The sequence below is a fragment of the Cnephaeus nilssonii genome (genome assembly GCF_951640355.1).
Source record: "Cnephaeus nilssonii genome assembly, chromosome: 7".
NCBI classification, from domain to species: domain Eukaryota; kingdom Metazoa; phylum Chordata; class Mammalia; order Chiroptera; family Vespertilionidae; genus Cnephaeus; species Cnephaeus nilssonii.
In genome coordinates this window covers 90,827,682-90,849,692 of record NC_137078.1, presented here as the reverse complement: position 1 = coordinate 90,849,692, position 22,011 = coordinate 90,827,682, and the positions used below count along the sequence as shown (strand labels likewise).

The window sequence follows — 22,011 nt, the reverse complement described above, 5'->3', positions numbered from 1 at the left end:
AACGCCCTGTGGCCTCCACCTGCCCATGCCAGGGCAGGCTGGCTCCAGGGCCTGGGGGTCAGCCTGGGCTGGCACACTCTGGCTGAGGGCCCTGTCACCAGCCTCTTGCCCACTCGGGACACCTGGTTGGAGAGCGATGGCTGCAGTGAGGCTGTGCCCCGAGGCCAGCTGGCTGGGTCAGGGTGAAGGAGGGCCCTGGGGCAGGATCCGGAGGGGCTGGAGCTGTAATCACGCACCCCTCACCCCCAGAGCCCTGGGCCAAGATCGGATCCGCAGCCCCAGCCGCTCAGGGCAGGAGCAGGCGCTGTCCCCACACGCACCCTGGCAGCCTGGCTCAGTGCGGATGGGCCCTCCGTCAGCCCTGAGCCCTCCGCTCCTGAGGGCTCTCCTAGGCCACGGGCCGGCCTCCTTCCACAGGCCCCAGACAAAGCTCAGGCCCGTGGGCCTCTGCAGGCCAGAGGAGGGAGACAGCCCAGACAGAGTCAGACGCCAAAATGAAGTCACACCGTCAAGTGGGCAGGAGAGCCCAGCGCCCACCCCCGGCAAAGGATTCTCCTGGGTGCAGCCAACTCAGGGCCAGCCATGCCTTGGGGCTGTGGGTGCTGATGAGAAGGGAGGACTCGCAGGGACCCAGCGCCTGCCCCACGCCCCCTTCCCAACTGTCTTTCCACCCTCTTCACAACACTGGCCCCATTTCACAGATGAGAAAACCAAGAGTGACCGGGGCTCTGCTGTAGCTGGTGGTCAGGGGAGACCTGCCCGAGGAGGTGACATCTGAGTTGAGACCCGTTGGTAAGATGGTGGTTTTGCAAAGAGCTGGAGGGCAGATTGTTCTAAGCAGGAATAAAGCACGTGCCCCGAGGGGGGATTGACTTAACATGTCAGGCCATGTGTCTGGAGCCCAGAGAAGGGGGAAGGGGAGTAGTGGGTGGGATGAGGTGGGAGGGGCGGGCATCTCCTGTCGCCAGGGAAGCCTGGAAGGTTCGGCGCAGGGAGAGCTGTGACCAGCTTCATGCTTCGGGGAGATCGCTGGCTGCCAGGCAGAGGGGCCCCTCACGCCAGGAACCGATGCCGGAGGCCTCTCTGTGCCCGAGTGGAGGTGGTGGCGGGTTGGAACAGCTCAGTGCCCTGGTGGCGGGAAAGAGCTGGATCCAGACATGCCTGGGAGTGGAAGCCAGCAGGGCTGGCGGATGGGCTGAACATGGGCAGCAGAATCAGGGATGCCCCTAAGTCTTTGGCCTGAGCACCTGGGGGTATGAAAGTGACAGCAGTGGCTGCGGGGGGGGGGCACATCTGGGGAGAAAACAGCTGGTTTGGATGACGCGAGCTCGGAGATGCGGTGGGACGGCGAGGTGGACGTGCTGCAGGTCGTCGGGAAGAAGCCAGGAAAGACGAGGGCCACCGTGGTACTGGAGCCGAGGCGCAGAGAGGCTGTGCCCAAGTGCACAGAGAGCCGAGGGCCAGGATTTAGCTGTCAGACTCCAAAAGCCGTGGGAGCTCTTTCCATGGCAGCGGGTGTTCAAAGGGGGAGCCAAGTGGGCTTTGTCTGAGGCACAGGGAGGCCACAAGGCTGGAGGGCCAGGAGGAGCCCCGAGAATGAGTCTGGGAACAATGTGGGCCACCGAGGACTGCCCAACCCTAACCACAGCCTGTCTGGCTGGAGCAACCCTGTCCAGCATGGAGTCCCGGGCCCAGCCCATTGTACAGATGGAGAGACTGAGGGCCAGAGGAGGGCAGGGCTGGATCTAGGTCTTCGTCCTGCCCTCTCCACCAGCCTCTACGTGGGATCCTGCCTGAACCAACGCAGTGGTCGAGTCGAAACAATCCACCAGTGACAATCCCGGGGCGGGGGGGGGGGGGGGGGGTGTTCTCTTCAGGCCTCCAGATGGAACTGGGACCTGGAGTCTCCCCTCCAGGTCTCCCCCACGGGGGTGTTTGTCCCATGCCTGCCTCCACCCCTGTGCCACCCATCCCCCACCTTCACGACCCCTCTAGGTCCCTGGCAGGGCAGCCTCCAGCCTGACTCCAGTTGTGGCTCCTGCCCTCGGCCAGGATCGAGCCCCCCTGGCCCCTGCCCAGACCACCCAGCGCCAGGGCAGGGCTGGCGGGCAGTGCTCCCGGGCCGGCCAGCCGCGGTCGGGCTCCGCCCGGGGGCTGTGGCCTGGGAACCACTAGCTGTCTCCTCAGGGAAGCGGCCGGGATCTCCAGAACCAACAGAACAAACCGCAGCCCCCCCAACCCCCTCCCCCCACCCCTCACCCCACCGAGGAGGGGAACTGCCTCTGGCCTCCTCCACCAACACCCCCTCTCCCCCCACCCCCTCCCCACCCCCCGCCTCCGCTGTCCAGTCGCCACCAGTGAGGAAGGAGCCGAATGGCTTCGGCCACATGTGGATGGAGAGGGCTGGGACTGGGGGCTCAGGTGATCCTAGGCACCCCCTCAGAGCCTCTTAGGAGGGAGGTTCGACTGAGATGGGGCGGGGTGCGGGGAGGGGGACACGTCTCCTTAGCCTCAGGCAGAGAACAAAGCCCTGGGAGTCAAACAGATCTGGGTCCAAGTCTGGGTCCAAGCCCTCAGTTTCTCCATCTGTACAATGGGCTGGGCCTCGGACTCCATGCTGGACAGGGCTGCCCCTCCCCTCCCCCTCTGCCACATCCTCGCTGAGCGGCCTCCGGCAAGAGACTTCACTTCTCTGTGCCTCGGTTTCCCCTTCTGAAAAGTGGCCCCAGTACCCCTGCCTCCCAGAACTGTGGTGAGATGATCTAGAGTCCCCTGTCCTGCGTAGGGCATGGCGCACAGTAGGTTCTCAAGGGACATCAGTCCCTGCCCCATCAGTGGGAGCCAGAACACTCCCAGGGGGTTCCTGAGCCTGGCAGGGCAGGCCGGGATAACCTCGCTGATTCAGACCAGCTGGGGGATGGGACGCATCTGACTCCACTAAAAGCCGCAATTAGAGCCCAATTTAAAGAAACGCTGTGTTAGTTCTTCCCAGGGCAGATGTGATTATAGGCTTAGCGCTAAACTGTTACTAACGGGATGACACAGAGGCCCCTACCAGGGCATGGCAGGAAGTCCGGCCCTGCTCCCTTGCTGTACAAGTGGGGAAACCGAGGCCCCGAGCAGAAGGGGACGCGCGCTGGCTCACACTGCAGGTTAGACGGGGGGCCAGGACCACGCCCTGCCTCCTGAGGGTCACTCCGAGCTCTTCCCCACCTCTGGCTTTTCCGGAAGGATTGATCACAGCATCTAGAAGCCACAGGCACCCAGAGGGAGCGGACCCCCCTTGGAGAGGAAGGATAGGGCTGACAGGGCTGGAGCTCCGGGAGGAAGTGGGACCTGCCAGATTTGCGGGTCCCCATACTGTCCAAATGCCCCCCAAGGAGTGCTGAGAGCATGTCTTTGGCCTGCCCCCCCCCCCCCGCCCCTTAGTCCCAACCAGTCTCCCAATGTCAGAGCCTGAGGTCACCCTGCCCTAGACCCCAATCCCTGCACCCTTGTCCAGGCAGAACTCCAAGTTGGCACTGGGTCCGGGGAAGAGGAGGGAGAGGGAAAAGCTGGCCTCCTCCCTTCCTCCCCTCTACCCCTCCCCTCCCCTCCCCCTCTGCAGCTCACTTTGGGGAGCCCCTGGGGTGGAGGCAGTGCACACTCCGCTGGGTTCCAAGGACCTTGGGAGGTAGAGTGCTGGAGCCCCCTGCTGGCCAGGTGCCCCCTCACCGCCGCAGGTGGGGAAGGTTCTTCATTCATTGAGCAAATGTTTATGAAGCCTCTATTATGGGCCAGACCCTGGGTTAGGCCCTGGGGCTCAGCAGAGAACACACACGGATCCTCCCTCCTCATGTCTATGGTCCCGCCGAGGTGACTGGCGTCTCATGTGCCCGTCCACGCTCCGGGGGACCGTCCCATCCCCAGAAAACGGAAAGCTCCCTGTGGGCAGGAGCGGCCTCCCCCACAGACCGATTCGGAGGGGCGAGGGGGAGGGCGTGGCTATGAGACGGCCACCAGGCTGAGGCCGAAACTCTCCAACCTGCCGTTCCTGACGTACCTCCCCCTCCCTCCAGAGCCGCCCCGGCCAGCGTTGCCAGATCAAACACAGGATGGCCAGTTAAACCTGAATTCCAGATAAACAAGGAATAATTTTTATTTAAGTATGTCCCAAATATTACATGAGGTATACTTAAACTAAAAATTATTCCTTGTTTATCTGAAATTCAACCTGAACTGGGCTCCGTGTGTTTCTACTTGCTAAATCTGGCCACCCTGCCCCAGAGCTCATTCCTGCCGCTGTCACCTGGCCTGACCAGATGGCCCGGGCCATGCCTGGACACGGCCCCTGCCGGCTCAGTCGTAGCTCCTGCTGGACCCCAGCGCCCCGCCCTCCCCCTGCAGCCCTAGCTCCCCACCTGCCCCTACCTGGCGTGCACCATCCAGCCTACGCCCGCCCGTCAGGAATGCTGCCGGGCCTCCTGCCTGGCAGGCCCAGAGAGAGGAGACGCAGAGGGACTGTGAGTGTCTGAGACCAAGAGGCAGAGACACAGAGATGAAGGGCCCCGGAGAGGGAGCGGATTGGGATGGGGAGAGCCGAGGCAGAGAGCGCCCGAGGGCCTCCGGGCCCACCCGGGTTTGCTCTGAGTGGACGGGGGGGGGGGGGGGGGGGGGCGAAGGCTGGGCAGCCCCTGGGAGGCAGCGGGGGGTCTCCTGACTGGCGGTCAGGGGTGGGCGTCCTCCCCAGCCCCCGCTCTTCTCCCCTTGCCATGCCTCCCAGGAACAAACACAAGGACATTCATGGCGTCCCGGAAGGCCCATGGGCAGCCAGAGTGGCTTTTAAAATTAGCCTGGCTAACCAGATCTGGTTATTTCAGGAGGCTCCATCCCCGGCTGTCCCCTTGGCAGGGCGGGTGCAGGGAGGGACCTCCACATTCCAGGGCCCCTGGTTAAGCACCCCTGTGGCCTGAGCAGCAGGGAACATCCAGGTCCCGGTCCCCTGGCACTGGGCGGGCCTGCGCCTGTGGCGTCTCTTGGGTCACGCGGCCCCAGGGCCAGCCATGGTGTCCAGGGACAACGCGGAGAGGCCCCTACCAGCAGAACCTGCTGGGCGTGGGTTCTGTGCCATGTGCTCCCGAGGCCAGGCCAGCCTCCTCAGTGTGAGGTAGGGCTCTGTCCCCATCTTACAGGTGAGGGCACTGAGGCCCGGGGAGACGGGCTCCCGCTCTGAGGCAGAGACGGGGTGCCAGGTTTGCCAGGCACCCAGGTCCCTCCACGGGAGGCCGCTTGCCTCCGGCGTCAGGAGAAACCTCTGGCTGCCGTTTCCACCACCAGAGCTATTTCTAAGCGGAGTCCAGCACTTCCCGGAACCCGGTGCCCCCCGCCCAAGCCTAATTCCAGCCTCGGACCGTGTCCCGGCTCGCCCTCCCCACCTCAGAACCAGGGTGAGCACGGAGCTGGCATGGGTGCAAGAGAAACAGCCCTGGACACTTTGATCCCAGAGGCCAGGCTGGTCCTCAGCCTCCCCCAGCCCCACCTTGGAGCCCAGAGGAGGGGTGGACGGGGCGGGGGCCCAGCTGAACCAGAGGCTGCAGACGGGACTGGCACAACCCAGGGCAGAGGCAGGTTCTGCTCTCCAAGCTGCCCTGCGTCTGCCACCACAGACCCCAGGGCTCCGGCTCAGCTGTGGGTCAGAGCCGTGGGGTGGGGCACATTGTAAAGGGACACAAGTGGGTGCCCAAGCTCGTCTATAAAAGGGTCACCAACCCCCTGTAAAAGCAGGAAGCTGAGGCTCAGGGAAACAACAAACAATCGCCCAGCCCCAAAGCCTCAGGTCGGACGTCTGTGCCCGGCCGGCTCCAGGTACTCCATCCTCCACGCTGAGCAGTGACCCTGCGCCCTCTGATGTGGGTTAAGGATGTGGTCCTCATTCGTGGCTCATCGCCACCACACACACTATTTTTGGAGCCCACCATGGGCCAGGGCTGAACCAAGAAATTTATGAAGTATCACCTCACTGAACCCTCACATCAGGGTACCAAGGTCAGGACTATTCGCATCCCCGCTGTACAGATGAGGAAACTGAGGCCCAAAGACCCAAAGTAACAGAGCTAGAATGACCTCAGAGCCAAGCTCTTGACCTGGGTGCTGACCTGTGGCTGCTGACCCTTTGGGGTGAGATGGGAGGACACAGGTGAGGGACTGAGAGTTCTGAAGAGCCAGGACCCGGGAAGGGGTGGGAGGTCAGAGAGCAGGGGTGAGGCTGAACAGGGTTAGGGTCCCACCCACTGAGCCCAGGCCAGCCTAGAGCCAAACTCAGTGGGTGGGACTGTGGGTTGGGTGTGAGTCACAGCCCCTGGGTGGCCCCAGACACAGGGTCAGCGGGGGGGTCCCTGTCAGGAAAAGCACTGCAGCCCCTGGGGTGCACTCAGCATCGTCCTGGGGAGGGTGTGGGGGCTGAGCCGGAGCCCTGGGGTCTGTGGTGGCAGACGCGGGGCAGAAGGGGGCTGCAAGGCTGTCAGGAAGACCAGGGCATGTCTGATCCCACTGGAACCCAATCCTGTGCCTACCCCCAAGCCCAATATCCTCCAGCTCACCTCCACCTGCTCTTCCTCCCATGCTCCTATCCCAGGGACCCGCCCCCTTCACCCAATACCAGGCCGACCCGGGAGAGCCCCCTCAACTCCCCCTCGGCCCCACATCCCAGCAGACCCTTCATCAGGTGCTCAGACCTCCTAACACCTTCCAGGGTCCTGCTGTCCCCGGCAGCCCCCTTGGTCCTCCCCTCCCTGCCCTGGCACTGCTCAGCCGGTCTCTCCAGAGCCTCAGTTCTCGCCATGGCACTCCCTGTTTTAAGTCCTCCATGCCCCGCTGTTGCCCTCAGCACAAAGCCCTATTCCTTGGTCTGGCATTCAAGCCGGTGCGGCTCTTCTCCATCCATCTCCGTCCCCTCAGCCATTACATTCCGTCATCAGAGTGTCTGCCACCTTTCCACTCCAAGCGCCCTCTCCCTTCCCGCAGGGACACTTTCCCAAGCCTCTCCAGGGCTCGGGCACCACTGCCCCGTCCTCCCCACGCCCCCCTCACGGAGGCCGGGCCCCCTGCTCACGCACACCCCTCTCTCATCACCCTTTACTGTGACTGCCCTGCACTGAGCTCCTCCCAAGTTGGACGGACTCGTCCCCAAGGGTCCCAGTAAGCGATCCCTGGGCGTCCCCTGGTGGCCACAAAGCAGAACTTCTTGGGCTTCGAGGAGCATGAGGAGGGGAAGTGAGTTGATCACTGAGCGCCCACTGGATCCTCCTGGGAGAGGCACTGTCGCTCCCACTGGACAAAAGTGGACCCTGCGGCTCCGAGAGGCTAGTAAGTCCCCCAATGCCGCCCAGCGAGCAGATGGTGCCAGGACTCAGACCTGGGTCAGTCCGGCTCAAAGCTGCGTCCTCCCCGTGGAGAAGGGGCCAGCGCAGAGGGGAGCGCAGCCAGCGCCTTCGGGAGGAAGCCCGGCTGCTGGTTACAGAGCCCGCGGCCCGGCCTCGGAGGCGCCCTGGACCCAGCAGCTCCGATGGGGGTTTGGGGGCCGGGCCTTCCCTCCATCTTAGTGCCAGTGAGACCTGGGGTAGGTCGGAGCGGGGTTCACACAGAGCCAGGTCCATCTCGGGGTACAATAGCGATAAATAGAATTTATTTTGTACAACTGTCACCAACATACACACAGCCACGGGGCTTCCCAGACGGGTGTTGGGGCGGGAAGGCGGGCCTCCGGCGTGGCGCCTAAAAAGTGAGGACACACACACACAGGAAGTGGACGCACAGCAGCTATGCCTGGCGGCCCCCGCCATGGGAATAGGGGGTCGCAAAGGCGAGACCTGTAACTCCAGGCCAGCCGAGACCACTCAGCCTGGAGCGCCCAGAACGTGGGGTGGCAGAGGTGAAGCTGGGTGCTGGCTGAGGAGCGGGGAGGTGCCCTCCTCCCACAGGGGCTGCTCGTCTGTCACGTGGAGGCAGTGGACAGGGTGTCGGCAGATCTGTGGTAGAGCTTGAGGGTCCAGGAGGGGCAAGAGGCATCGCCAGCTCCCTGCCCCTCAGCCCACCGGGGGCCCCAGAGCCCCACGAAGCAGGACAGGGTGACGGGAGGCCCCTGGGAGGACAGCCCCCCTCCTGGGCAGGTGCACGGAATCGCAGTCTTCGGTGACCTCTGAAGCGATCTTGTCCATTGGTCGCAGAGGGGCCCAGAGACAGAGCCCAGAGCCGCACAGCAGAACCCAAATCAGAAGCCAGGACTCAGGACGCAGGGTTCCCAACCTGGGGCTCACTCCGTCACATCTCACCCCCCGCTGCCTGCAGGCTCTGTATGCACTGAGAGATCTCGGTCCCCCCTCTCATCTTGCCCCCCCTGAGTCGAGAGGGGCACCAAGGTGTGATGGAAGGCCCAGGTCGGGGTGAGCCAGGCCTGGAGTCTTGCTGCAACTGACCACTCCCTGCCCAGCCTGGCCCCCAGCCCGGGGAGTGAGGATGATGCCCGCAGCTTCCCCGCTCCCAGGTCCGGATGGCTCCGCCCTGCGGAGACAGCCCAGATGGTGGGCCAAGGGGAGGGTTGGGGAGACGGGGGGCAGCCCACAGGCTGGTGCTGGCCTTGGGGGCAGAGGTCCTATCTGCCTGGATTTGACACAGCATCTTCACCTTGTGTTTCTTCGACCTCATCTGTAGGGTAAAGGGAGATGGAGACACCACGGAGCAGGGAGGCAGGCCCACCCTCGGAGGTCCAGGCTCTAGGTCTTTCCACCCCACTGGGAACCCCCCAGACCCACCCCTCCCAGCAACTCCCAAGTCCCTTTCAGGCTCCCATCAAATCCTCCCAGTAGCTTGTGGGCAGAAGTGAGGAAGCACTTATTAGCCCCATTGCACAGATAAGGAAACTGAGGCCCAGAGAGGGGCCAATGACCTGCCCAAGTCACTCAGTATCTGAGTGGCAGAGGATTCGAACCCAGATACAAAGCTCTCAGCCGAGACACAGGACAGAGAGACAGGGAGAAACTGGCCCACTCCCTCGCCACTCCCGCCCTCTCCCACCAAACAAGAGCTGAGGGCTGGGTCTGACCTGCTCAGTCACCTTCCGAGGGGAGCCTGGCTAACAGCCCTGCACAGACAGAGTGGCGGCGAGGCAGGGGACAGGACAGACGGCGTGGAGCAGAAGACAGGCAAGCAGAAGTCACTGGCTGTGCCCAGGCCGGATGAGCCCAACCCCTCCGGCCTAGGGGGACCTCTCAGTCCAGTCCCCATCCCTGATTGCCCCCATGACTGCACGCACCAGCTGGGATGTGTGCTGCTCAGCCGCTTCCAGCTGGATCTTGATCTCCGGACATGCAGGGTCCCCCGACTTGCTGGCGTCTGGATGGGGTGACCGCGAGGGGCCTGGGGAGGGGGGCAGGAGGGAGCCACCTCACTGGCCGCGGGGAGGCACCAGGAAGACGGGTATGGATGGGTGGTCGGCACTAGTTGGTGCTCCCCAACCCTGCCAAGTCCCTCCCCCAGGGTACCCCACTCTCACTCCCTTCTTTACCCCCTCACCCCCATCATGCGCCAAGACCCTTCCGGAAGCGATCAGCCCTCCAAGCCACCCCATCATCTTAGGCTCAATGATGACCCCTCCGCGACATACCCACCACCTGGGGCATGAGACGTGGTCTCCACCCTCAGTGCCCAGCCCTGACCCCTCCGGCCATAAGCACGGCCCTGCTTGGCGGGGAAGCGGCTCCAGCCTGGTACCTGGGGAGCTGCCCCCACTCGTGGTGCTGACGCTGTCCTCCAGCCACGTGCTGTAGATGAAGGAGTCCCGCTTGTGCGGAGTCCCCGAGGACGAGATGCTCTCCTGGGGGCGCAGGGAGGAGAGTAAGCGGGAGGTCAGCCTGGGCCATGGCACTTGGCCTGGCTCCCCGCCCCTTAGGCCACCTGTGCCTCCCTGCGGAGAGGAGGGCCCACCAACGTCCGCTCCAGGGAGGGCACAGGAGGACAGAGTGGGAACAGTCACACACCACACCCGCCCATTCATTCAACCAACCATCATTCACGGACATTCTCGTGGGACAAGCCACCGAGAGACAGGGGCAGGGTCCCTGCCCTCAGAGACCGAAGTCTAAGAGGCGAGACAGCTGGGAAGAGACTATGGTCACCCCAGATCTCGGTCCATCAGGCAGGGCCGGTCTGCACTGCTCCTTGCTGTACCTGAAGCACCTGGAACAGGACCCGGCGAGGAACAGGTGCCCAGTGCAGGTGTGTGGAATGAAGAATGACAAACGGGGGCTAAGGGCAAAGCCCAGGGTCTGTGCGGCACAAAGAGGGCCTAGAACACCAGGGGAGGCTTACAAAAGGAGGCCATGTGAGGCTGAGCCGAGAAGGATGAGCAGGAGGACAAAGAGGAAGGAGGAGGCAGGAGTGTGTTCCAGAGAAAATGGCTCGTGCAAAGGCCCAGAGGTGGAGTAAGCCTCGTATGTTTGGGGGGCTGCAAAGGAGTGCAGAATGGCTAGAGTGGTAAGAGATGAGGCTGAGGCGGGGGGGAGGGTCTTCAAAGGTCTCAGAGATTGGGCTCTGTGTGCAGGAGTGGGCCCCCCCTCCCCTGCGCTGGGGAGCATGGAAGGTCAGAGTAAGGGAGGGTTGGCCTGCATTATTCCTTCTGGCTGGGTCCCCTGATCGCATCTCAGCCACACCCAGGCTCCTGCTTCTACCAAAGAGCCCCCGCTGCAGGCCGTCGTGGAGCACCCCCCTCCCTGGGCCTCTCACCAGGCCTGTGTCGTCCCCGTCCACACCCTCCGTCTCCTCCACTACGCTGGCGAAGCTGCTGGCACTGGACGAGGAGCGGGAGAAGTCCTTCAGCACTTCTGCTCTCTGGGCTGCTGTCTCCGCTCTGCCACACACAGCACCCCGTCAGCCAGCACCCACTCAGGGCCCCTCCTGGGCCAAGGCCCCGGTCCCCTGCCCGCCGGGCCCAGGGAGGCTTGCCTACAGCCTGCCCAGCGCCTTTGTGGTTGCTTTATAGCTCCCCAGGCCGCTGAGCCTCCTCCTGCCACTGTTCTTAACATGCAGACCGGGTCCTGTCCCGCCCCTGCTCCAAACCCTCTCAGGCTCCCACGGCCCCAGATAAAGTCTCATTTCCTTGACTTGGTGCTCGATAATAACTATTACTAATATTATCATGTAGTGCACATTTGCTCTGTGCCAGACACTGTTCCACGTTATTTCTGCCCGAATTATCCCATTGTTATCATTATTGGACCCATCCTACAGCTGAGGAGACACCAAGGCACAGAGAGGGTAGGCACAGGGTCCACGGTCACCCAGCCGCAGGTGGGAGAACAGGCAGGACCCAGCTTCCAACTCCACAGTGTGCTCTCGGCACTCCCACAATTTTGTTCCATGCTCAGGACTTTGTGTTTCCTGAGGGGAGTCCCACTCTCCCCCTCAAACCCCTCAAAGCAAATTAATCTTTCAAACACCAGCAAGGGCCCCCTCCTCAGGGAGGCCCTCCCTGATTCCTCCTCGCATGGTCGGGTGGCCCTCCCCGCTCTGGGTCCTGCACACCTTGTCTCTCACCATCCCTGTCACTCCTTCCTGCTTCTCTGTTCACCTGCCTGACTTTCCATCTGGGCTGAGTCAGAGTCAGCAAAGAAGGGCTCAGCCAACAAGAGCTGAACGGAGGAGCCGCCTGCTTGCCGGCCTCCCTGCTCCCATTCCTGCTCTTGCCCCAACCCTTCACGTGGGCCTGGCCCCTCAGGCACTCGACTCAATGCACTGCCTTCTTCCATCCTCCAAGCATACCTCAGGGCCTTTGCACTGGCTGTGCTTCTTACCTGGAACCCTCTTCCCTCACCCCTTTGTCAATGTCTTGCTTGAGCACCCATATGAACCCCCCCCCCCCCCCCCCCCGCCGCAAGTCATTCTTCATCGCATCCCTTGCTTTGTTTTCCTCTGACCATAACTCTCTGGAAATAGCTTACTAGGTTATGTTACACCTCCATGTATGCCCAGGTCACCAATGTATTCCAGAGCGGTGGTGGGTGGGTGTCAAAGGAGGACCTGAGAGAGTGCCCAGGCCTCCCAGCCCAGGTGGGGATGAAAAAAATGAGCCCACCACTCCCAAGCCCCGGCCCGGTGAGCCCTGAGCCCCAACGTACCTGTTCTTGGTCGTTGGCATCTCTGGGGAGCTCTGAGTGGAGGAGTTCTCTGACTTGGGCTCCTGTGAGACGTGCCCGCTGTCTGGGGTCTTCTGGCCAGCCGGGGGGCTCTCCCTGCGGGGCACATGGGGGCAGCGGGGGGATTCAGCACCAGGCCTGGCATCAGGGCAGAATGAGGCCCAGGTGGTGAGAAGAGGTCATGGGCACCTCCTGCCTCATACCCACACCCTGTATACTCAGGGGCCAAACCCACAGCAGTCCTTGCAGCTAACTGGCCAGGCCTGGGCGGGCACCTAGGAGTACCTTCATAAGACAGGACACCCCCAAGTCCTCCTCTCCATGGGAGCAGGTGTAATTGTCCCTTATGGATCGGGAAACTGGAGCCCAGAGATGGGAGGGAACCTGCCCAGGGTGCACAGCTAGAACATGCCAAAACCAAGACTTGAACCCAGGATTTGCAGGATTCTGGGCTCTCGTGGCCATGAGGACTGTGCCAACACCATTCCTGAGCCTCGGTGTGCCCACCGCCCTGCTTCACATGCACAGCACCACCCCCCGCACCAGCCCCAGGATGTTGGTTGTGTTCTTATCCTCATGTTTCAGACCGGGACAGTGAGGCTCAGAGAAGTGCAGTGACTTTCCCAAGGTCACACAGCCCCATTGTGGTAAAGATGGGATTCACACCCAAGAACTGTCCTCAGCTTCCCAGGAGCGGCCATGCTGTTAATACGGCATGCTGCCCACACAGATGTACTCACAGACCCCCACAGACTAGCCGAAACTCCCAGCTCTGCCCCCCACTGGCTGTGTGAGCTGGGCAAGCCCCGAGCCCGCTGACCTACAGCGTCCTGGTGTGCAAGGCGGGACCCCAAGGAGCAGAAGAACTGCTGAGCAGATGAAAGCATTTTACGTTAGGTGACGAGCTGGCATGGTGCCTGGCACACCGCAGGAACTTGCATGTACAGCTGTCACCAGTGAGGGACAGAGGAGCAGAGGGTAGGCACTCCCTCCTGCCTGCTCTGCTTTGCCCCTGAATGGGGGTCAGAGGAGACAGACCGGTCCCAGCCGCCCGCTCCACCCACCTTTTCTCCTGCACCTCCTGTATGTTCTCGATGCCGATGGCGCTGCTGCGGCGTGAGCCAAACGGACCTGACTTCTTCCTCGTGGGGCTCTTCCCAGGGACAATCAGGGACTGCGAGGAGAGCCCCCAACTCAGTGCCCACCTGCCCTGGGAGCCCTGGTGCCCCCCACAGGCCACCCTGAGCCCTGCTGCTCCAGGCCCTGAAGCAGAGGCAACGAGCAAGAAAGAACAGGAGAAAACGTCCATCTCCAGAGAAAACCCTCCCACTGCAGAGAGAGGGCCCCCCGAGGTCACACTGCAGGCTGGGGCCCAGGGGCTGGCAGCCACTCCGCTGGGGTGGGAGAGGCCAAGTCCTCACAATGGCTATCCCCCCACCCCCAGGGCTTCAGGGGACCTGCAGCCTAAGGTCCATGGGGAGTGGGTATAGCAACCAAGCCCGTACCCCATGCTGGGGGAGGTTCTGGGCCAGCAGCTGACAGATACCCCCATTTGCACACACACAGAAGCAGGCCCCCATCTTCTTGGGGGAAATCAGGAAGGTGGGCCCCAGGGAGGCATGAAGGGCAGGAACCCCCAGACCAGCTCATGGTGTGGAGGGGGAGCCAGGTCAAAGGAGAGGGATGGAACTTCGTGCAGAACTGGCGATATTGGGGGACGTGCAGCTGGGCAGAGGGTCTTTGGGTGTCAGATCCTGGCAGGGACTGGACCAGGACCCCAGGGGCCAGAAGCCCCTGACCGGGGGCACTGGCTCTGGCACCGGTACCAGGCCCCAAAGCAGGTGCTGGGTGCCATCAGAGCTGCACGCACTCCGACCTGCATGCCCTTGCACCTGTCCCAGGGGAAGGGGGCAACATCCCCAATATGGCCTTCGTCCTGAGAGCGAGCAGAGAGCAGCGCGTGCAGGCAGCCTCCAGAGCCGCTGGCCCCACGGGCGACAACCTCTTCCACGGTTCCTATGCCTATGGCACTGCCCCGGCGTCCGAATCTACTCGCACTTTTCCCAGGAATAAGCAATGACTGGCAAGCAGCAGAGGAAGGGGCAGAGACCGACAGACAGACATAGAGGGTCGGAGAGAGAGAGAGAGATGGCGGGAGGGGAAACAGAGAGGTGACACAGGGAAAAGAGCGAAAGAGAGAGAAACGAAGAAGGGAGTGGCAGGGGGTTGGGAGAGAGAAAGAAAAGGCAGGGGGAGGGGAGGAGAGGAGAGGTGGGAAGAGAGACAGAGACATGGGCAATTGGACGGTTGGTTATACAGCAACAGGAACACACGGGAGGAGCCCACGAGAGGGGCACAGAGTGGAATACAGACAGACAGACACAGAGATGGGAGGAGACAGACAGAAATGGGAAGAAGGGAGGGGGCAGTGGCAGGGAGGAGGAGGAGAGGGAGTGCAGAGGACAGGAGACACATAAACATGTGAGAAGTGGAGAGAGGCCAAGGGGCGGAGGGAAGAGGAGAGAGAACAAGGAGAGAGGAGAGAGTGGAAGGAAAGGAAGCAACATGAAGAGAGGGGAGAGTTGTGTAAAAACAAAAACAAAAACAAAAACAAAAACGGGTCTGGTTACTGCCATGGTGGGTGCTGCTGGCCTGGCCCTGTCTCTGGGGCCCCTCTACAGCCACCCCCGGGAGGCTGGGCCACTCCAGCAAGGACGGGGGTGGCCTGTAAACCTGGGCTGGGGGAGGGTAGGCTTGGTGAGTGCTGGACAGCAGAGGACCTTGCTCCCTGGCCAGGCCAGATCATGGGGCAGGAATTGGGGTGGGAGGTCCCTCTCACCACAAGTGACACAGTCTCACAGCACTGAGCACAGGGCTTGGCATGCAGCAGTCAATAAATGATGGATGGAGGGAGGGATGGAGGGATGGAGGGATGGAGGGATAAAGAAGGGTGGATGGAGAGGGGGGAGCAGAGCAGTGGGTGCAGTGCCAGGGGTGGCCACGGGGCGGCAGAAAGCAGAGAGGCCCACAATTGAAGCCCTTGCCCATCCTGTGTGCCCAGCACACACCCTGAGTATTAGTAGCAGAAACCCACAGAGCCTGGCAGACAGTAAGTAATCACACAGTAGGTACTCACTCAGGAGATGCTCACACGGAAGCCCACACAATTCCTGACACACGTTAGGTAGCCACAGCCACATAGGCCCTGGCACACAGGTGCTCACACGGCAGCCTACGGCCAGGCACACAGACGTAGGTGCTCAGAGAGTCAATGCTCACACAGCAGCTCACTTCCCGACACTTCAGGCTTAGCACACACGATGTGCTCATTCAGCGGTCCGTTTTCTGACATACAGAAGGTTCTCAACACAACAGCCCAGGGCTGGGCACACAGTAGGTGCATACAGAGTTTATGCCCATACAACAGCCCAGGACCTGACACACAGTAGGTGCTCACAGAGGACATGTCCACACAACAATCCAGGTCACCCCCAGTGTTTCAGAGCCAGGCACACAGCAGGTGCTCACACAGAAATCCAGGTCCTGACACACAGAGCATGCCCACAGCCTGACACACAGTTGGTGCTCCCAGAAATTCAAGTAGGTGCCCACACAGCAGCCAATTCCCAGCACACAACAGACAGTAGGTTTCAATAGGGAATGTGATATAGAGGCTGCCCCAGAGCTGACCCGAAGTCACACCTGAATAAGGGGCCAGGAGGAGTGGAGGGTCGAGAAGCTGGGAAGGAGACGGAAGGCTCTCAGCACCACAGTGCATGGCCTGGGCCCCTGACCCCCCTGGAGAGCAGTGGCTAGACGGCGTCTAGAGCCCAGGATGGAGGACCCTTAGACTGCAGGACACTGGGGGCAGGGGAGAGCTGAAGGCCCCCGGGGAGGCACTCACTATTCCAGCGGCCTTGGCCAGGTCAGGGTTGTTGGGTGCAAAGCTCCCGCTGTGGCTGGTGGACACGGTGTTGGGCTTCTTGTTGCTTAGTCCCATGGCATCCATGGACTGGCTGCGGCTCCGGATGACCCGCTGTGAAGGTGGGGTTGGGGTGGAGGAGGCACACGTTTCTTAAACACCTGCTCCTCAGGGAAACCCAGGAACCCAGGCACCTGGTTCCTCCCCACCAATGCCACTCTGAATGCAAGAAGTCCTTTCCCATGAGGCCACACAAGAGTCAGGTCCACATGGTGCCAAGGGGAGTTTGGGCCTTGGCTCTGCCACCAACTCACGGGGTGACCTGGTACAAGCCTCTCACCCCCTGAGCCTGTGAGCCTCTCGTGTGGCTGTGGTGAGTATTAAAGAAAATACTGGGTCATGACCCAAAGTGTGCACAGAGAGCCCTCCCAAAACAGTTCTCCCCTGTTAGGAAGCCTTCCTAAAGCTTCTGGTCCCCCCTCCCTGCTTCTCTCAGCCAGTGCGTACCGAATGCTTACTGGGGGCCAGGCACTCTGCACTGGCTCTCTCATGCCATCGCCCTGCGAGGCAGGCACTACTACCGCGCCCACTTTACGCAGGCTGAAACCAAAGCAGAGCAAGTCTGGAGCCCGTGTCAAACCCAAATCCTTCACTGTGGGCTCGGACCAACCCAGGTCCACCATCTAGCACCCACACGATGTGGGGTCCCTGGAGCCCTCTCTCAAAGAAGACACCCACACCCATGCTCACCCCACCCAGCCCTGCCTCCAGTGGGCAGAGGCAGGCTTCCTCTTTAGGCCTCCTTCTCAAAGACAGTCTGTTCCCTTTCGTCCAGGGCAGGCCTGGGCGGCTGGGCTAAGCCCCTTAAGCCAGCCCAGGGCTCCAGCTTTGTGGCCTGCCTGGGATGAGGTGGGGCCCGGCCGGCCTGGCTGGGCACTTGGAGGATGGGCATCCTCCTCCTGTGGGTGGAGGAGACAATGGCAAGGAAGCCACCACCTGGGGACCTGCAGCCTGGGGGGGGGGGGGGGGGGGGGCGGGCACTATCCGAGGAGAAAAGGAACTCCCTCTGCCTCTCACTTTGGACAACAGTTGCTGAGGTAGATGGACAGAATTTTGCATTTTGCTCATTAACTTTTATTGTACTGATCTAACTGCTTTACCAAGGTCAACAATTGTATAAGTTGTCATTACCCTACCAGACAAAGAAACGGAGGCTCGGGGAATGATCAAGCTAGTGACAGAGCTGGGGTTTGAACCCAGGGAGTCTGTGCTCTTAACAGAAACTAAACCAGAGACAGCCAGGGTGGGTCACACAAGCTGAAGGTCACACAGGCCAGGTCCCGCTCCGATGGCCACTTGGCTCACGCCCCTCCAGGACCTGTTTCTTTACTTCCGTCAGGACAGAGGCCTCCTCCTCTCTTCTCCACCTGCTAACCTGGTAGCCACCACATTGGCATCAGAGACACCCTACTGCCACCCAGACACTCCAGCCTTCAGGCTGAGCCTCAGGGAGCCTCGGCCACTAGCCTAGGCCCCGCCGCCAACCATTAACTCCTCCCTGGACAGCGCCCCGCTTTACAGTCCCAACTGCGAATTCCACCCCGTCACAGAACTCACTAATCTAAGCCCACCCTCAAGCCCAAGTCCACCGCGAACCACGCCCCCATCCAACTCCACCCCCACGGTGAGCCCGCCTCTAGCCACACCCCCACAGGTGTCCGTAACCCCCAGAACCACTCCCCCACCCAACTCCACCCCCACGGTGAGCCCGCCTCTAGCCACACCCCCACAGGTGTCCGTAACCCCCAGAACCACTCCCCCACCCAACTCCACCCCCACGGGGAGCCCGCCTCTAGCCACACCCCCACAGGTGTCCGTAACCCCCAGAACCACTCCCCCACCCAACTCCGCCCCCACGGGGAGCCCGCCTCTAGCCACACCCCCACAGGTGTCCGTAACCCCGACCACGCCCCCACCCAACTCCGCCCCCACGGTGAGCCCGCCTCTAGCCACACCCCCACAGGTGTCCGTAACCCCGACCACGCCCCCACCCAACTCCACCCCCACGGTGAGCGCGCCTCTAGCCACACCCCCACAGGTGTCCATAACCCCGACCACGCCCCCACCCAACTCCACCCCCACGGTGAGCCCGCCTCTAACCACACCCCCACAGGTGTCCATACCCCCCGACCACGCCCCCACCCAACTCCACCCCCACGGTGAGTGCGCCTCTAGCCACACCCCCACAGGTGTCCGTACCCCCCCGATCCACGCCCCACCCAGGTCCCTGGCCCTCGGAGCCCAGGCGGACCAGCCCGTCACCTTGAAAGACTCGAAGAAGCCGCCGCCCCCGCCGCCGTTCTCCAGCTTGTCGTCGTCGCCGCCCAGGCCCATCATGGACTGGCTGTGCACGTGCAGCTCCTCGTAGAGCGTCTCCAGGAGGGCCGCGCGCGTCCGCTCCTGGGGGCCGGGCCGCGTCAGGAGGGACCCAGGGATCAGCCCTTGGTCCCACCACCTTCTCCGAGAGAGTGGGGAGTGGGCCTGCGCCCCCGCAAGCCTACCCTCCGCTTCCCTCAGGCCCCAAGATCTGGCCGCCTGTCCCCAGCCCCACGGAGTCCTCTGTCGGCCTGCCCACTCCGAGCCCCGCCCGCCTGGGCATTCCTCACCATCCCCAGAAATGCCTGCATCCTCTCCCCTGACCCAGCCGAGCACAGCCCTACGTCCTGCTCCCCCCCCCCCCCCAGCACCACCTCCCTAAGGCCGAGATCTGAACAGGCTTTGCCCTGGGGCGGGGCGGGGGGGGGGGGCAGGTCTGAAATTCCAAGCTGCGGGGAGGGACTCGGCCCAACAGCCCATCCTCACCTCCAGTTTGGCAAACTTCTCTGCCTTGTAGCAGGCATATTCCGCATTGATCAGTTTTGTCAGCAAAAATTCCTGGAACTCGGGCCCCTGGGAGCCCCCAGTGTGGAGAAAAGAAAGGGAGGGGGGGGTCAGGGGAACAGAAACAGGAGCTGAGCCCTGTGTCCCGGGCTGGAGTCCCCCGAGCCCCAACTGCTGGAGCCCAGAAGTCGCCCTCTTCACGCCAGGGCCCCTCCTTGGCTCAGCTCCGCAGCCCAGGCCCCTGTGAGGGCCCCTTCTGCCCTTCACGGCTGCCCACCCCTCAGGAGAGCAAACCCACAGACGTAAGGGGCTGGGTCGGGGTCTCTGACTGCCTCAGCCTGTGGGGGACTGAAGCCAAGGCTCCCAGTGTGGCTTCTGGGCGGAGAGAGACGTGTGCCCCCTCCCCAGACATTTTAGACAAAAAAAGACTAACTGTCAAAAAGATACCAGAAATGAGGAAGGGCCACAGAGTCTGCTATGAAACATGTAAAAAATGTAAAACAATGACATAGTTTGTTCTGTGACTGTAAATAAAGGCCAGTTTTTATCAAGATCATCAGAAAAGCCAGGCCCCAGGTGCACAGTTAGGGGAGCCCAGCTGCCCTGGCACACAGTGGGGCTTCGGGACCTAGTACGGCAGAGTGTGGGTCCCCCTCTCAGCCCCCACCAATGTGGTCCTGCCCGTGACAGGGCTGGGCAGCCTCTCACCTTCCTGAACACAGCCGGGTCCGGGAGCGGGGGCCCAAAGAACGGCACGTCATCTCTGGCCGTGACCGAGACCTGGAAGGGAGGGACAGTCCCTGTGGGGCCCCACACCCGCCAGCAGCCCTGAATCCCCCTCCCTCTCCCGTCCCATGCTGGGCACAGGGCCTGCTCCTGGGTGGGGGGTGTTCAGTGGCTGCTGACAGAGTGGCTGAACCCCAGGATCTCAGCTCCTCCATGCTGGGCCCTGAATGTGAGTGGTGGGAAGGGGTCTCAGGAGTCATCGGGGAGGATGAAGGGGGAAGAGGCTCACCGGCCTCTTTGAGAGGGGAACTTTGGGGAGCAGAGAGGGCAGGACGGGACGCCTCCGTCATCGGAGCAAGAGGGGGACTTAGAGCCCTCAGGACAGGCCCCCTATGTACAGCTGGGGAAACTGAGGCCGCATCCTGGGAGGCTCTGAGGTCACCCACCTTATAGAGGGGGCCGTCGGGCCCCCCGCCCTCGGCCTGCACCACCACGTAGGCGTGCAGGAAGTTGGACGCAATCATGTCAGGCACAAAGGGCGTGTTCTCATCCTGGAAGACCACAGCGACGATGTCATTCCCGATGTGCCGCTTTCGCTGCAACTGAGCACAGGGCCACGGCCTTCACAACCTGGCCGGGGGGGGGGGGGGGGGGGGGGGGGAAAGGGCACGGGGCGAGGGGGGGCGGGGGGCGCAGGGGTGTGGGAGAGCTCTGGGGTAGGCAGGGGACACAGCTAAGGATAGGCTTCTCCCTCCAAAAATGTGGTGAGGAACTTGTCTTAAAATTATTTTCGTTTTCTTAGAATCCTGTGACAGATGAGGAAACTGAGGCCAAGAGAGACAGGACTTGCAAGGCCCTACAGTGAGTTAGGGGACTCGAACCCAGGGCTCCTGGTCCCTAGGCCCTACCTCTCAGCCCTTCTTCTAAATGCCCCAAACATGGCCCCTCCTGAACAAACAAGTTCCACCCAGTATAAATTCATGTGGCTAAAATGAACAGAAAATATTCTTAAAAGAAAATGACAGTAAAAGCAAGAAATAAATATTTTCATTTGTTTCTCACATTACCGTTTTCTCCCCCTGGGGTGGGGGTGGAGTGGGGGGAGGTAGAGAGTCCTGCGGGCAGCTTAGGGCAAAGTGACAAATTCCTAAGTTCAGCTCCCAGAACACGCCCTCCCTTCCTCAGCTCCGGACCTTCACAGAAGCTGTTCTCGCCACCTGGGACACCGCCTCATGTCTCCCAGCTGCTCCACAGCCTAACGGCACTTTATCTTGAAAGCTTTTCCTGACTCTCACCTCTGCCAAGTCTAAGTACCCCCACATGACCCCACAATGCCCTTCAGTCCCAGTAAAAATACTCGTTTGTTGAGCTTTTGCTGTACCAGCTACTCTTCTAGCCACTACATGTGTATCCTTCACTTACGCTCACCCATGAGGTAGGTGCCATTATTATCCTATTTCACAGATGTGGAAACTGAGCCCATAAGTAGGGGGTTCTGGATCACTTCCATCTTCTCCATCCCAGGGCCCACTGAGCCGGATGTGGTGGACACTGAACAGACCGGTAGTGGGGGACAGGAGGACAGGTGGGAAGCAGGTGGGTGGGTGCCCCGGCTACCTGCTGGGCGTCCCCTTCTGTGTAGGGCAGCTTGGTGGACACGTGAAACATGATCTCCTTGTTGCGGAAGTTGCAGTACACAGACTCGGTCCCCGTCTGCCCGTGGGTCACGTCCAGGCCGCCGCGGAACCTGCCCCAGGCCCCCCAGGCCACGGCTCAGTCTCCAGCCCCAGCCAGGCCTCCTTGGGGCCAGGACAGGGGCTCCCTCCCTGCCCAAGATTATAGTCTGCTTATCCCCCCCCCCCCCCCCCCCCCGTAATGCTCACCCCTTAAAGTCCTGCAGTTTGACCTTCTGGCCAAGAAATTCGAGGAACTCCACGAAGGCAGGGCTTTCCTCGTTGGTACTGAAGAGCTCCTCCTCGGAGGTCTGGGGACACAGAGGGCAGAGGTCATGGAGCTGCCGCACCTGGGCCGCCCCTCCCCCCCACCCCAGAGAAGGCTGGAAGGAGGACCTCTGGCAGCCCCCGGGAAACTGAGTCCCTGGGGCGGTGCTCTCCCCGGCAAAGGGCTGAGGTCCCAGGCACAGGGCCAGGTGGGTGGGGGACAGGGAGGAGGAGGAGGGGAGCACACCTGCCCAAGCTTCTGATAAATGACCCCAAACTTGAAGTTGTTGCTGATGACGTGTTCGTCAAAGGTGACGATGAGCCGGGAAGCCTGGGGGAGAGGACAGTGGGTGAAGAGACGGCTTTTCCAGGTTGT

General features: G+C 61.9%; 1 protein-coding gene across 5 annotated transcripts in view; it reads right to left on the bottom strand.

Annotated features, from left to right (window-relative positions):
• Positions 1-7,644: 7,644 nt before the first annotated feature.
• The window catches only part of RAP1GAP (RAP1 GTPase activating protein), a 67,485-nt gene continuing 53,118 nt past the window's right edge, over positions 7,645-22,011 (bottom strand). For 2 of the 5 annotated variants that reach the window (XM_079776727.1, XM_079776724.1), the window contains 15 exons: positions 21,883-21,966; positions 21,579-21,679; positions 21,313-21,442; positions 20,142-20,297; positions 19,678-19,749; positions 18,952-19,038; positions 18,412-18,549; positions 16,072-16,203; positions 14,170-14,247; positions 13,232-13,341; positions 12,150-12,263; positions 10,759-10,882; positions 9,748-9,850; positions 9,290-9,393; positions 7,645-8,682 (listed from right to left, as the gene is read on the bottom strand). In XM_079776727.1, coding sequence (XP_079632853.1) covers positions 8,299-8,682; positions 9,290-9,393; positions 9,748-9,850; positions 10,759-10,882; positions 12,150-12,263; positions 13,232-13,341; positions 14,170-14,247; positions 16,072-16,203; positions 18,412-18,549; positions 18,952-19,038; positions 19,678-19,749; positions 20,142-20,297; positions 21,313-21,442; positions 21,579-21,679; positions 21,883-21,966 — 1,917 coding nt within the window. In that variant the 3' untranslated portion in view covers positions 7,645-8,298. Of the gene's footprint in view, positions 8,683-9,079; positions 9,119-9,289; positions 9,394-9,747; positions 9,851-10,758; positions 10,883-12,149; positions 12,264-13,231; positions 13,342-14,169; positions 14,248-16,071; positions 16,204-18,411; positions 18,550-18,951; positions 19,039-19,677; positions 19,750-20,141; positions 20,298-21,312; positions 21,443-21,578; positions 21,680-21,882; positions 21,967-22,011 lie in introns of all 5 variants that reach the window. The other 3 variants (XM_079776723.1, XM_079776725.1, XM_079776726.1) reach the window with 2 other exon arrangements.